Source organism: Electrona antarctica (genome assembly GCF_951216825.1).
Source record: "Electrona antarctica genome assembly, chromosome: 7".
Lineage (NCBI taxonomy): Eukaryota > Metazoa > Chordata > Actinopteri > Myctophiformes > Myctophidae > Electrona > Electrona antarctica.
The window spans coordinates 21,885,715-21,901,507 of record NC_136812.1 but is presented as its reverse complement, the minus strand read 5'-3'; the positions used below and the strand labels follow the sequence as shown (position 1 = coordinate 21,901,507).

Below are 15,793 nucleotides of genomic sequence, written 5' to 3'. Positions count from 1 at the left end.
ATTCTTTCTTTGTAATGTATTAAAGGGCAGATTTATTTTGAGAAGTCTAACTGAAAATAGTCCCTGTGAAAAGAATGATTCACAAACTGAATTCAAACATCCATGACTTCTTAACAGAGTGTCCAACAATGTTTTGCCTATTATTGGAGGTAAATTCAGTAATATTGTAGACCTAAATGACAAAATGGACCAAATGTAACCAAACAAAATGTTAACAATAAAGCCATTAATGGTCTAAAATGTTTATGTATGATATATATACAGTAGTCAACGACAACGTCACACATTTACAAGGACATGGACTTAAAACTGTGATACTGTACATAAAGCACATAGAAATGCTGTTGAGAGGTATAGTGGCCAAACACTCTTTTCAAACTAATCTCCCACGAGCCTTAAGGGGCTGATGAACACAGCACACAGACTGTGGCTGATGAGGGAACAGGAACACTCAGTAGGAGCATCTGGAGCACTCAGTGGGAGCAACTGGAATAAGCTTTGAGAGGCGAAATGAGAGGGCCAGCTCACCAACCAACGGCAACCGTGGTACGCGCTGAAGAGATAATGTGTGGCGAGAGACCAGCTTCATGCTGGATATGAGGAGCATGTCAGGCTTTTTTCCTCGGTGGAGTTTTGACATTTAAGAATTTTGTCCCATGACCATGTGAGCAGTGAAGCGGAAACGTAGATGGCTCAGAGCAAAATGGAGGTAAATGTTGTACACCTGTTACATACGCAACCAGTGAACCTAAACGTTGACCTGATTGATTGTGTAAAGCTACACCCTGTGGTATATTAACACTTTCAGGGCTTTAAATTGTTTAACACTTAGACCGCTAGCATTTAGTGACAAATTACGATATAATTCACGCCAGAATTTTTCCCAGTTGAGCTCTTATTTTGAAAAGCCACATTTACAGACTTCCGGTAGTGAACACAAACTAGGAAGTTAAACGGGTCCTGGACAACTTTTGTTTACCAAATGGATCTATGCCGGTGCACTGGAGGCCTCCACATCGTCGGCTCTGTGCCACCAAATAAACCTTGTTTTGACCAAACATGCCATCTGGGACAAGGAATAGGAGATACAGGCGATTGAAAGAAACAGATAGAATGTGTGTATCCGTAAAAAAATGTGTGCATTCGTAAAAAGATTTTCATAGACCTGGTCGCTTATTGTTTCACTCACAGAATCTGGCAACACCATAGCTTCTGCACCAAAACAAAACACACAGCATTTTTTCAGAATTGATTAGTATAGAAATTGAGAGTATATTGTATCTACAGTAGTTCACACTACACAAGTAGTCAGCCCTGAAACATGACGAACAGACTAGACGTCCACTCTACGGTGGAGTAATTTACCCCTTCATCACTACAACAGGGATAGCACCGGCTCCCGAGGTCGGCAACCGACCGAACATGCTCGGTTCTTCATCAACGGGTTCCGAACTTCCGACTCGTCCGGCAAGCGATGGGAGCTTGTCATCAGGAATCTCCTGCCGACACTTTCAAACTGGCCGACAGCCGACCGTGTGCGGTCTGGAGCTGCCTTAAGATAAGTCAAACAAACCTATTGGCATTAAAAAGTTGCTTTTAAATTAAACAAATATAACCAAATGGACCCTCACATTTGTACATTCTCAGAGTTACTTAAAGTGAATAAAACAACACTGAGGATTTTACTGTACATCAGTGCCAATATCTCATGGGTAGCAGTAGGTGCCTTTTGATCTCTGGGTTTTCTTCTCAGAAGAATCAACAAATCAATAGAGATAGGGGAAATCTAATGCAAATGCTATATAGCCATCCAAACCCTGCCATTTGGTGCAACTTTGTGCAGTCGTGGGACCATATTGGGCAGAAGTAAAAAATGCTTTTAGAGGGACTCAATAGAGGCCCCATGTGATTACATTTTGGTGCTGATTGTATGTTTGCCCCACCCACACACTGTTGAAGCCATTAACCTTCTTATAGAAGACTTGGCACACGAATACAGGAGGGAGAGAGTGTGTGTCTGTGTGTGAGAGAGAGAGAGAGAGAGAGAGAGAGAGAGAGAGAGAGACACACACACACACACACACAGCCAGACAGACAGACACAGTTGCAGAAAGAGAAATAGTCAAATAGAACCACTCTACTCTCCTCCAGCTTATCCATCCATCTACGGCGTCCAATTTACCTTTTTACTGAAATAACAGAGCACCCACAGAGGCTACAATGTATCCAAAGACCCTGAATGCTGATGAGCACCATCCATCACTTGAACAAACAACAGCAGCAACCGCAGAAGCTATAAAAGTTCAGAGCAGTGTAAATGCCCCTGACATCCAGAGCTTAGTGGTACTCACTATGAGTCTTTCTGAATTATTTAATCTTTCAGGCCAGTGCGGAAGACAATGAGGCCCAGTGCTTGGTTCTGCACCAGAGGGGCGGGTGCTAACAGACATCCTCAAGCAGAGAACAGCATTATCTTTAGGAAATTGTACAATCGAAGTGTGAACTATTGTATAACTTGACCACAAAACACCCCAGCCGGGAGCCCTCTCAATTTAGGGAACCCCAGAGATCAGTTGCTTCTGCGATGGAGGCCAGACTATAAAATACAATGGTAGTGAAAAACAGTGCAGAGCAAATGGAATTGTCTGAGCAATTCAGCAATTAGGGATTAATTCACAGTGGATTTGTGCTATAAATTTGAGTTTTATATTAATTACTCGAACATTCAAAATGTTTGAAATTAGGGTCCAGTGAACTTTATACGGTAGTTACTTCTGCTTAATTTATGCTGAAAATAATAATAGCAGAAATAGCAGGTCTGTAAGGTCACAAATCACAATATGTGGCATCCGTGACGCAATATGATGAATACATAAAACTCAGAAACAGTCAAAATAAGAATGGAATGAGAAACTAAGTGAATCTCAGGGAGGAGAGACCGAAGGAGGAGTGTTAAGTCGGGCTGCAGTTTGACATATACTATTATTTATAGACATACAAACATAATTATTGCACAATGCTTTAATATTAAAAATAAAATGAGAACACTGTTGTCAATATGTAGGTCTATACATCCTTCTCATCAAGTTGGATTCTATAGGGCTGCAAATATCAATTATTTTCTTTGCGATTATTCTATTGATTCCTTTTTAGATTCATAGAATAATAAAGAAGCATGTTTTTTGTGTATATCAATTCATCGATGAACCACTTAGGCAAGTGTTATTTTTTAATTTGTCGCACAATAGTGTGCAAAAATAGTTAAAATATCAGATCCACAAGCTCCAACGCCTCACATTGTGAACTTATACATTGCCTATTTTCACTATATTGATTGATTTATTGATTTGATTTGAAAATGATTTGAATTTTTTTTTTGTGATTAGTATTTTATTGGATTTTCTTTTTTAGACACAAACACAACACCCACAATACCAGTAACAACAATACAGAACAAACAAACGAAGACAAAATAAATTAAAAAAAGCGTTTGACACAAATCGACAGTCACATTACAAAAAATAAAAAATAAAAGACACAACTAGGAGGGAAGGAAGGGGAGGGGAGGCTGTGTTCTTCTCGATAGAGACATATATGTGAGCAGGCGAGGATCTACTGTAGGGGGGGCAGCCAGTAGTCTGTCATTACGTAGTGCTATCATACAGAAGGAATCTGTCCCACTTCTGGTGGAACTGATCTATCCTATTTTTCATAGAGAATGATACTCTTTCATAAATGATTTGAAATTTGATTAAGCTTTTCACCTAAATATAGATAGACAATTTTTATACCGTAATCGAAAGTTGATTAATTCGATTAACTGTAGCATCCAGTGTCCCATACTGGCTTCCCAATTAGCCGTTCGCTAAGTCCAATAATACGCATCAGGAGTGTGTGTACAGATTTGGACCAATCAGATCATTTTTTACTCAACGCGAACAGACGTTCGCGTAGGCAGGATCTTCTTTCTACACAAACTAGTCAAAACAAGACAACGTTGACATTTTTTATTACAAATAAAACCGCATGAGTTTTCCTGATTCCTGTCAGAATCAGCTTTTGTTGTGTTCGCTTATGTGCTTAAAGAGTGACTTTGAGAGCTGTTTCCCCGTTACAATGGAAGTCTATGAGAGCCTATTTTTATTTCTAATATTTACTATCACAACGGAGCAAAATAATTCATGGAATGTACTAGTTTGCTCATAACAAGGTAAGAAAACAAACCCACTTTCTGAGGTACACACATGCTACAGCAAATATATTTATTGACACTGCTTAACCATTTTGACCAGCATTGAAAGCTTGACCAGGATCCTTACTTAGTAACCGTCGCTAACGTGGTATTGGCCAAGAACGGGCTTGGGTGGGAGCGAACGGCTAATTCCCAAAGTCCTAAGTTTCCTCCAAATGACACTCTTCTCCTCTCTCTGAGGGCTGCAACAGCTTTTTCTAATAGATTATTTGTTTTTATTAAATTAATTCAAACAAATAAACTATAAAGTTTTCATCTGTAGTGGTTTGCACCAAGCTGGGATCGAACCTAAGTCTCCCACACGGCAAACCGCCCCCACAACAGGCCGTGTTGTTGTGGTGGCGCCTTGTCCGGGGCACTACTTTCACACAGCCACTACTATAGTTTCAGTGGCTGTGTGAAAGAAGAACTTTGGCTGTGAATTCGTTAGTTAGTCTCTCCGCCAATGTCTATCTGCCAGACATTGAAACTGCAATCACAGCAGCTATACGGTGGTGATCGCTCCAACTCCTGCTTTTCCAAACTGTCCCGGTTACTGTACTGTACACCATCCGCTCTATGACATATTTCTTTACCATTGTCGCGGCATACAGGTTGGGAAACACTGGTCTATGGAATTCCATGACAGCCTTTGTTTTGCACAGCAGCTGTGAAAAAGACCATACTAAATCAATATAAAGAAGAATTTACTCTAACAAACACAATCTTTGATTGTGGAATTTCTTAAGAGTTATCACATCAACAGATGGAGAAAGAGAAGATGAAACGGGCAGCCAAATAACATCACTTTCACTTGGCTTGAGTGCCAAGCCATCTATCATGACGGAACAACCCAACATCATTCACTGTGAAATATGACTTCTTTCAGCTGATTTCAAAAGAATTGCTGCAAGCGACATGGCTTTAAGTAATGACTTCAGGTACAAGACGTGTATAATATCTGATGAGCATATCATTAACGGATGATGGCTACTACATCATCTGCAAAGCCATGATGATGACTTTGCAGCTGTCATCACTGATAAGACATTTAATCGTATGCATATTGTACAATGTTCTCTATGCACTATCATCAAATAATGAAAATGTTTCTGAAAATCCTCTCGAGTCTAGATGAGAAGAATTGACATACTGTGTAGACTATGCATATTGTGTATATCCTTGACATCTGCCAATACACCACATTGTATGATAAAGTATGATTCATTCATGGTCATTCATCTTCACACCATACAATCCATTGCTTAGTCTTAGTGAGTTTAGGTGAAGAGTTAAGTGTGAAGCTGGGGATTGCAGGTGGCAGTACTTTGTACTCAATTAGTTGAAGAAGCTGCTACCAAGTGATTATCACCCCACCACATCTAGTAAGTGAGCCATTTTTTGGCGTGAAAGGTGAAACCTGGCATACAACAGCTCATTTTCTTTTAGGGCCTGGTCATGATTGGCTGCCCCTAAGCCAATGGGAGTCTGAACCCATACACTGAAACGCCCCCTAAGCCAATGGGAGTCTGAACCTTAGAGTATATATGAATAGAGACGGCACCCGGAGGAAACCCTGAGGCGAAATGGACATAGTGGCCGAATTTGGTATTGCAGTTTGGACCCAAACACATGAACGCGCTGGTCCGTTGACTATCATTGCGCACGTTCATGATGACACGTAAACGCTGTTTCATACGTGAACGCACATGAACGCGTGCAATGATAGGCAACGGCAGCGCGTTCATGTGTTTGGGTCCAATCCATCCCAGAATGCACTCTGTTCCTACCCGGAAGGAGGAGTGAAATCGCCTCATGCGCTTTTGAGCAACTTAATGCAAGTGGATGGGAGGAGAAATCCGGTGCCGTCTCTATTAATATATAGCCTACTCTAAGGTCTGAACCCATACACTGAAACGCCACCTAAGCCAATGAGAGTCTGAACCCATACTCTGAAACGCCACCTAAGCCAATGGGAGTCTGAACCCTTACTCTGAAACGCCACCTAAGCCAATGGGAGTCTGAACCCATACTCTGAAACGCCACCTAAGCCAATGGGAGTCTGAACCCATACTCTGAAACGCCGCCTAAACCAATGGGAGTCTGAACCCATACTCTGAAACGCCACCTAAGCCAATTGGAGTCTGAACCACTCGTGCTTCTATAGTAGCGACCTAGTCATGATTGGCTGCCTCCTAAGCCCTGATACGCCGCAACTCTGAAGTCAGAACCCAGACTCTGCAACGCCGCAGCACGGAGCGAGTGACAACAGTGGCTAATGTTATGAGCCAACTGTCTGGAGCTACAGGAAAGCCATAACAAAACACAATGATTGAACCAACAAAAGAACGTTGGAAACGAACGAAAACAATGGCCGGGAGGTTGTGACAGAGAAACATACATGTTACAGAAAATAATAATAACTAGTGAGACGCCCTGAGGGCAAGAAGCCCTCGTGCACGCATCCGCCTGGGTGACGGCAGACTGCTGGGCGAGCGCTGGCACTTTGGCATCAGATCAACATAATGGAATTAATTCTGTACTGGCCAGAACAGGACAGCTCCATATATGAAGATCTAAGCGGGGGCAGTGTCTTGAGTGTACAGGGTTTGATGAGGGCCCAGGTAGGGCCGGTCCTTAATTTTTTGGCCTGTTGAGAACTCTAGTTTTCGCCGGCTGCTGGGCACGGCTGCACTAATAACTTTGGGACGGGCCCGTATAGAGTTTGAATGCACAGGTATCAGTCAAAAGGGAGACATCGAAGAGGAAGGATGGATGGGGAAGGATCAACATATGGAATGGCAGAACAGGTCAGCTCCATATATGGAGATCTAAGGGTTTGAGGTTTGAAGTCAGATGTAGAGTTGCTGGCCAATATTGATGACATCAGGGAACTCCATATATGGGCATTCCCATATATGGGCTTAATATTGATGACATCAGGGATCTCCATCCCTGATTATGTCACGCGATGTCACGAGGCATGACCATATATGGAGGCATGGGGTGACGGACGGACGGACTGATGTGAAATGCACGTTTTCATAGTAAATGTGACCAACGGTAGTGTAAAGATAACATGCATTTATGTCAAATAATAAGGATAAAAGGATAAAAGGATAAAAGTTGCAGCACTGTCTCTATAAGTAAACTGCCACTTTCCTTGATTTCCACGATTGATTATTTTTAGACAAAAGAGACAGTGAGCGGACTAAAGATGGGACATTGTCACAGGATGCACTTTATTTTTTACCCAGGGTAGTAGCTGAGCACAAGTGTTCATTTTCAGCAACGCCCTGCACATAGAAACACACAGACAGACTGTTGGCGGTGTTGGGTGAGTGATGACCAATCACTTCCCTACCCAGATTTTTCCTTCCCATCCGGGGACTCGAACCGGCAACCTTTCGGCAACAAGGGCGCTCCTCTAATGTTTAATATGTAGGTCATATTTGGATAGTTAATTAGAACTGCAGTTAATGATGGAGGGTAATACCTGACATCAGTATACTAGGGCTGCACGATATGGAAAAAAAATCATATCTCTGTATTTATGCCAGTGCAATATCGATACGATATACGATATTACCATTACATTTTAATTCACTAACAACATCATTAAAAAAAACTGCATAATAACGCTTTTTTGTTTTTACTTCTGCACGGCATACTACATATATAGCGTACAACGGTAGACTAGACCACTACCTGACATTGTGAACAAAACTTTGTGCTGCTATGCATGAAAGCAGCGTGAATGGTTTGGTGAATGCAAAGTCAATGATGAGGTTAAATGAGCTAGAAAATGTGGTCAATAGAGCACAGACAACCCCCATTCTGGCTGGTTGTCTACTCTATAAGCCGGTGTTGTTGTGCTTCTGGCATCACGCACCCCTTCGGCCAATATAACTTCATGATGCATGTGCCTAGTTAATCACTTCTTCCTGGGCCCATGGTTCAACTGTGTGATTTAGGACTGCGGTCCGGTTGTGTAAAGACCTGCCCCTGCCTGCCTCTGATTTTCTGGCTCTGATTTTTCTGCCTCTGATTAAAACCTAATTCTGGCAGCCAGCTCGGTAGCTTGCCTCATTAGTCATTAGACTCCCAATCCTCCTGGGTTCGAATCCCGCTGCCTCCACTATTTTTCCAACAACCGCATACTTTCTTTTCGATAAAGTATTGTTTCGGACGCTGGGCAGTACCGATACGGCACCCTGGGCGTGTTCCTGTGGGTCTGGAACTTCCGGGGACCCCCCGGGGAACCCCACACGCAGTTGCACCACTCACTTCACACAGGTGTGATTTCAGTAATAGTACAACATAAACATTACAGAGACTTTGTTGTCACTGTAATACTTTGACAGTTATTTGCACCGCCCTCGTTGAAAACAATGCATTTAAAACTCCAGCTTGTCACACTCCATAGCCGGGGAGCCACAGGCCCAAAAGCAGTTAACTCTATAATTGCGGCTAGCTGTTAGCATAAACACCAGCTCCAGGGGCCGTTCACTTTAAATAGACTGTTTGCCCGCCCCACACACACACACACTCGCTACAGAGTTGCAACAGCATTGGAAACACACACACACACGCTCATTACCTCTCTTCAGAAGTTTTAACATGGCGCCAGCATCGCGGTACAAAGGCACAAATTAAATCCGAAATGTGGATGGCAGAAAATCCACCAAGGACAGCGATAACCAAGAGTTATGACCGTTTGAAAATCCTCCCTTCCACTGCTCTGCACTGAGAATATATATGCAATCCCTTAGTTGGAACGGTGGGATGGGAACCAGACTAATGTTAAAGGCGTCAACCATTATATAGACGGAGTCCACGTTGGGGTACGTATATATACGGACTTGGGATATGACGCCACGCTAGCGTCGACGTACGTATACGGACTTGGGAAAGAAAGAATTAAGGATTAACCTGTGATGTCATGACATACTTTTTATTTGTGTTTTTGAGTGGTGTAAACCACTCCTACAACTGGCTTTGTTAGTCTGTCTGTCTGTCTGTCTGTCTGTCTGTCTGTCTGTCTGTCTGTCTGTCTGTGCAGAAAAAATGAGCATGGTTGCTACGGTCACCTAGTTCACCCGGGTGTGATTTCATTACGTCAGACATTACGTCAGACCACAGCTGATCAGGCTATATAAGACCTTACACCACTCAGTTCACACGGGTGTGATTTTTTCTATTCACTTGGTCATTAAGGTCCACATAATGATGTCTGCTCTGCCGGAAACAGACAGACAGACAGACAGACAGACAGGGAAGGAAGGAAGGAAGGTAATACAACTAACTGCAAACACATGAATGCTGTGATAACACATCTTTTCCATTTGAACACTGGAAATAATATCTGCCAGTGAAGTGAGAATAATTTGACTTGCTTCCAATGCTTCACTTCCAATTCACTTTTTTTAAGAGCCTGATATTATGTAAATGCAATAATGCACCCCACCTTTTATGAGATAATAATGGAGGGATGAAAATTAGTTCAGCCCATTGACGGAGGCAAACTGAATATAAAATTAAATGACTTGCACAAAGATATTCTGGCAATGGGTGGCCCACATACGAACGCACACACTTGCGCACGCTTACACACACGCACACACACACAAAACCCACTGAGGGATGAAATGGGAGAATGAGCTGAGAGTGTCACTGCAGGGCTAAGCAACAGAGGGAGACTCTCCAAAACGACTCCTCCTCCTCCTCCTCCTGCCCTACTTCCTTCTTCCTCATTCATCACTTTTATCCTTAACCTTCATGTCCCCTTCACCTCCTTCTGCTCCACCTTCTCCTTTCAAGTCTCCCCAACTGTCCCTGTACATTATATAACTTCTCCCTCAATCTCTCTCTCTCCCACTCCTAACCCACAAAGCCCTTTAACAGGTCTTTAAATACCTCTCTATGATTCACCACAAGGTTTTGGCTTTGATTCAACAGTGTCCTGCAGTGTTAAATGTCAGCTTCAGTCTGTAATGCCAACGGCCATGCATCGTCACAGATCACTGGCCATGCTGCCATCGAGATCTAGCACCCATACGGTAAAGGGTATGTGTTCTGCATGCTGGTAACAGATATACATCTATTATTTTTCTTTATCTATTCTGCTGACCCCACCCATGTCAAAATATTTAGTTCCAGGGACTTTTGAAAAATGGTATATTCAAAGATTTTGAAGATCTACATCTTCATATCTACCGCTAATAGTGCGGCATGAAGTGACACACTATTTTGAATAGCCAAATTATAAAATATGGTTAAAATAAATGTATTGTGAGTTGTGACACAGATGCTTTCCCTGGTTTTAACCCATTTAGGACTGAGGCCGAATATGTTGCTATATACTGTAGATGGCAACAAGAACCCCAAAAGGGGTTCCCTTCCCGCCCTGCATGGGTTTGGGTTAATGGACAGTGATGTTTTAGCAGGGGGAAAATGAACAGTCATCTCCCTCTGATTTAGAGAGTGACAGAACATCATGAACCTGATGGGACCCATCCTTGACCCATCGATAAGTCACTAAAGACAGTGATGTTTGATTAAATGGGTCCCAGACTTCTGCCGGGACAGGGCTTGAGCAGATGAAGAATCTAACAGGTCACAACCCCAGATGGATGGGCCGCAGTTCTCTGACAATTCCTCTCTCTTGACTGGTTGTCCCTGGGCTAACACATCTGCATTCATGACTGGCAGCACCGAGCTTGTGCCACCGGGCCTCCGCTGCCTTAATGCAACCTTGACTTCATCAGATATCCTGTTCACGGCTCCGCCTCTCCTACTACTGTACACACGCATTTTCATAAAATGACACTAAAGATGAAATGTGAGGGTGATTTATCCTTGGCTATTTCAACCTGCCTCCATCCCAGCTCTCGTGCAGCCCACCCTCTCTGAACGCATAAATGATAGTGGGCTAGGCAGTGAAATGTCTCACTCATTCACACCAAATTGATTTTATTCAGTGGTTTATGCTCCCTGAGAACAAACAATGAGCTCGTTGAAGAAGAATAAATTCTTTAAGATGGAGCTGGCAATGAAATACTGTAAGTGCTGGGGCCATGCATTCTTTAAAAAAAAAGAAATCAGATTAATCCCTGTCTGTCTCAGGGTTGGAGATTGATTCCCTAAGCTTAAAGACCAAATAAAGCACCACTAAGCATCTCAGCACTCAGCATCAACTAACTCATTTTCCACAATCTGAATAATCAACAATTGGAACCACTTCAAAGTTACCCTGCAGTTCCATCGGCTCATTCACACTATAGAGAGATCATAGATTAGGCTACTTGTCACCTGACATTTGTTGTGAAGCAGTATAGTCACCATGTTCACAGAATACTGAATCCCAAGTGCTTTCAGTTTATGAATCAAATGTTGCTACTACTCCACCACTGACTAACCCATCAAAACCGGGAAAGCGTAAAAAGAGTAATTGTATATTTTAACTACTTTAACCATTATTTTATATTTTGGCTATTAAAAACATAGCAGATATACAAGGTCGACAAACTAGGGCATTGATGAAAAAACAAGAATGACATAATTGCCAGCTGAAGCAAGCTCTCGTTTATGAACAGCTATAATAAGTCTCCCATTGGCTTAGGAGGCAGCCAATCATGACTAGGTCACTATTCAGGTCGCTAGTAGAGGTAGATCAACATGTCCAGCCGCTTGCAAAAAACATGGAAATACAAGATATATCTACATGACAGCAACGATAACAGCAGACAGCTTTTGTCTCGCTTCAAGTGTCCACAATGCATGACGGGCGGAAGAACGGTAATGTTTTGGACTTGCAAATTAGACCTTTAAGTAAAGAGTTCCTCTCTGTAGAGAATAGTGACTGTGACTCACACACACACACACACACAGACAGACAGACAGACAGACAGACAGACAGACAGACAGACAGACAGACAGACAGACAGACAGACAGACAGACAGACAGACACAGAGAGAGAGAGAGCAGAGACTCAGCGCATTTGGAGTTGAATGGGAGAATGGCATAAATCATCATCCTGATAAAGATCCATTTGTGACTGAAACATGATGATGACTGATCCTTGAGACAGTGGGAGAAAACAACAGTGTGCAGACTACTGTCTTTAACTTTACATTTATGCTGATCTTCCATTCGCCCTGATTATACCGTAAGAGCGGATGTGCCTGGTCTACGTCACTGGTTCTCATTTCATGTCAAGGACCCCCCCAAATTAATGTATTTAGCCATTTCATGTAGAATGTCAAAAAAACCCTCTCTCCATGTGTGGAAAATGGATGAAGCATGACTAAAGCAGAACTCTGAATAGAGGATAATAACTGTGCTCACTGTTGCAACAGTGAGCACAGGTTGCAACCTTTAATGCAGCAGAACATCAGGAAAGGAAGGAGGCGCAACAGCATGTTCATATAAAAATCACACCCTTGTGAAGTAAGGGGCGCTCTTATCATCATAAATCATCTCATTCCAGCCAATCACAATTTGCGTCCTCACCTTCGCCATCAATGTTTGTGTTATGCAATGTTTGTGTTCACACAAACACTCAAAATTGTCCATTCATTGTCAATAGTCAAGGCAGGATTTCAGAATATGTGCTTATTTAAAGTCCTGAAGGCAAATTGTGTTAATTTATGGCATACATGTTTTCTAGGGGTATTAAGGTCTGCTGAATCCAAATCTGCTGTTTGCCAAGCTCAAAAATGGCCGCTAAGCCAATGGCATTTTAATGTTTGTGTAAGACAAAGTTTGTGTACACACACACACACACACACACACACACACACACACACACACACACACACACACACACACACACACACACACACACACACACACACACACACACACACACACACACACACACACACACACACACACACACACACACACACACACACACACACACAGTCAGGCTGATATTCTGAACTCATCAGATGCATGAGTATACAAAAAGGAAGGTTTAAATTAAAATAAGCCAAGGCAGGTGGTGACAATGGACATGATTACAGGTACACAACCTTGGGTAAGGGAGAGCCGATAAGGAAATGCACACTTTTGGGGGGGGTGGGGGGTACATAAGGAAACTGGTCATATCGTGTGAGCAAGAGAGTGCATATAAGCAATATCATTATCAATAATAAAGTCCATCAGAAAAAGGAATGTCCCCCACCTTGCTCCTGTATGTACATACAGTACAATGGTAATTTAAAATCACCAACATTTTCTACATCTAATTCTCTTTCTACTTTCTTTCTCTGTCGTTCTAAGGTTGTAACCATATTCATGGCCGGATCTGGCAGGATCTGAATGCAAAAAGCACATTTTTAATTGCATTCTCTCAGCCTATCAGATGTGTTTTTCACTTCAGCAGTGTTGAGGAGAATGTTCTCGTGAGATGAGATGCACATACCAAACCTGGGAATGAGCTTCAAAATCTAATACAGTAATTTATTAGTTACGTTATTTTCTTCACCAAATAGTATAATAGGAAGTTCTAAGACTTAAGTGTAAGACTTGAGTGTTTTCAACATGAATGGTATGACTATAACGATTACATATTTATCCAAGCAATCAATAAATTAAAGGCAAGTTTCGGATGTTTCATATGCCTATAGCAAATTTCATACACATAAAAATGCATGTTAAAGATAAGTAATTTAACTTACAATAAAATAGAGAAAATAAACAGGCAAAAGAGTAAAATGTGGCCGAAGTTGTGAATAGACAGTTGAGCTTGAGCAGCTCCACTGGAGGCGTTTGTTAAATGCACTGCTCAAGGGAACCATGACAATGACAACAGTTGTTGAGAGAGGAGAGAGTATTACTCAGCCTAGCCTGTTGGGAGATTGAAACCAGCAAACTTCCAATCACAAGAGCATAACTCTTGCCCACTACTTGCCTTGTAGCTATTGTACATCAATGCAACATCCATCAATGCAACATCCTATTTTAGCATATCATTCAATGAAAATGCCTTCAGGAGACAGCATCACACACGCACATAGGACCATAGGGAGACGTGTTTACAAAAGAATTGTCTATAATGCCATACAAACAAGCTTTGTATTATGTTAAACCCCACCCCAAATCTCTCTCTCTCTCTCTCTCTCTCTCTCTCTCTCTCTCTCTCTCTCTCTCTCTCTCTCTCTCTCTCTCTCTCTCTCTCTCTCTCTCTCTCTCTCTCTCTCTCTCTCTCTCTCTCTCTCTCTCTCTCTCTCTATCTATATAGCCTATGCTATCTATCCATCTGTTATTTGTTTCCTTCTCTCCAGATAGTCCACACACTTCCAAAATAGCAAACTTTCCATTGTAAAATAGTCTAGTCTAAACTGTTCAAAATGATGCATATATATAACCGCTATAATGTCAGTGGCCATGGAGAAAATATAAAGCTGGTAATGGGTTATTAGTTGCGCCAGTTATTTTCTCCTCTCCTACTGTGGTCAGACTCAGACAGACTGTTTGTATAGGCTTTTCAAAATAATTCGACGTGAACCTGCACTGTCGCTGCGCACAAGCTCGAGGTCTCCTAAAACGGCCCATGAGCTCTGGCATCAACGGCATTAGAGCTATGGATCGGCAGTCTGTCTTTCAGAAGTAAAACAATCAAACACACAACGTTATTAGATGGATATAATTGGAATAATAAGCTATAATTGATTATGTAAATTATGGATCATTGGATCAATCATTTTTATAAAGTTTCCTGCGCTGCCTGCGATCGCCCTCTCAGGGCGCTTTCCTGCGGTGCTGCTGCTGACAGACACAGTCAGACAGTGACAGCAGCAATCAAATGCACCTGCGCGATTGTTCAAAACTCTTTTGCCTACTAATTCGGTATGATGAGGTAAACGACTTCAATTACAACTATAATGCACGAAATGTAGGAACAAAAGCCTGTTGTAGCCTATATCCTACTTTATTGCACTCGGCTCAACGGCTTGTCCACTTCAGTAAAGCGCAAAGTGCTCACCTGCTGTTATCCCGCACAAACTGAAGAGAAGGAATGCGATTTGTGCACTTATTCCACTGGGTGCTTTATTGTCCAGATCCATGGTGAAGTGACAGGATGCTACTGACTGTCTGTCCCGCTTGGTGGAGAGAGGGGACAGAGACTCCCCTCGCCTCGCTCGCTTCCTCCTCACTCACTCCTCTCCCTCCAGCTCCGGATACTAGTGAATCTGGCGCGCCTCTGTCTTGCGTCCGCGGCAATGTGGCTCAAGCCATCAGAGATAGAGAACAAGAGAACGTGTTCAGGTTAGCAGCTGGTGTAGCTACAGAGTGGAGAGTGGGGTGTGATTGTGAATAGGGGAGGAAAAGAGGGAAGAGAGATATGAGAGAATCTCAGTCATACATCTCCGTTTTTGCGCCCCAGCCAATCTCTTGATATAGCCTACATTGATTTTTTTTCTTTTACAAAATGAACCCCAGTTTGTCACTGTTATTGTAAACTTGGTTTGTGCACAGCACATAGCCTATTATATTACACAAAGACCTACAGACACACACACACAGACACACACACACACACACACACACACACA

General features: G+C 42.4%; 1 protein-coding gene across 1 annotated transcript in view; it reads right to left on the bottom strand.

Moving 5' to 3' along the window:
* Positions 1–15,492, bottom strand: part of LOC306926640 (contactin-associated protein-like 4) — a 146,293-nt gene extending 130,801 nt beyond the window's left edge. The window contains exon 1 of the mRNA XM_079506011.1: positions 15,223–15,492. Within this exon, the coding sequence (XP_079362137.1) occupies positions 15,223–15,304 (82 nt within the window). The 5' untranslated portion in view covers positions 15,305–15,492. The remainder of the gene's footprint in view (positions 1–15,222) is intronic.
* Positions 15,493–15,793: the final 301 nt, after the last annotated feature.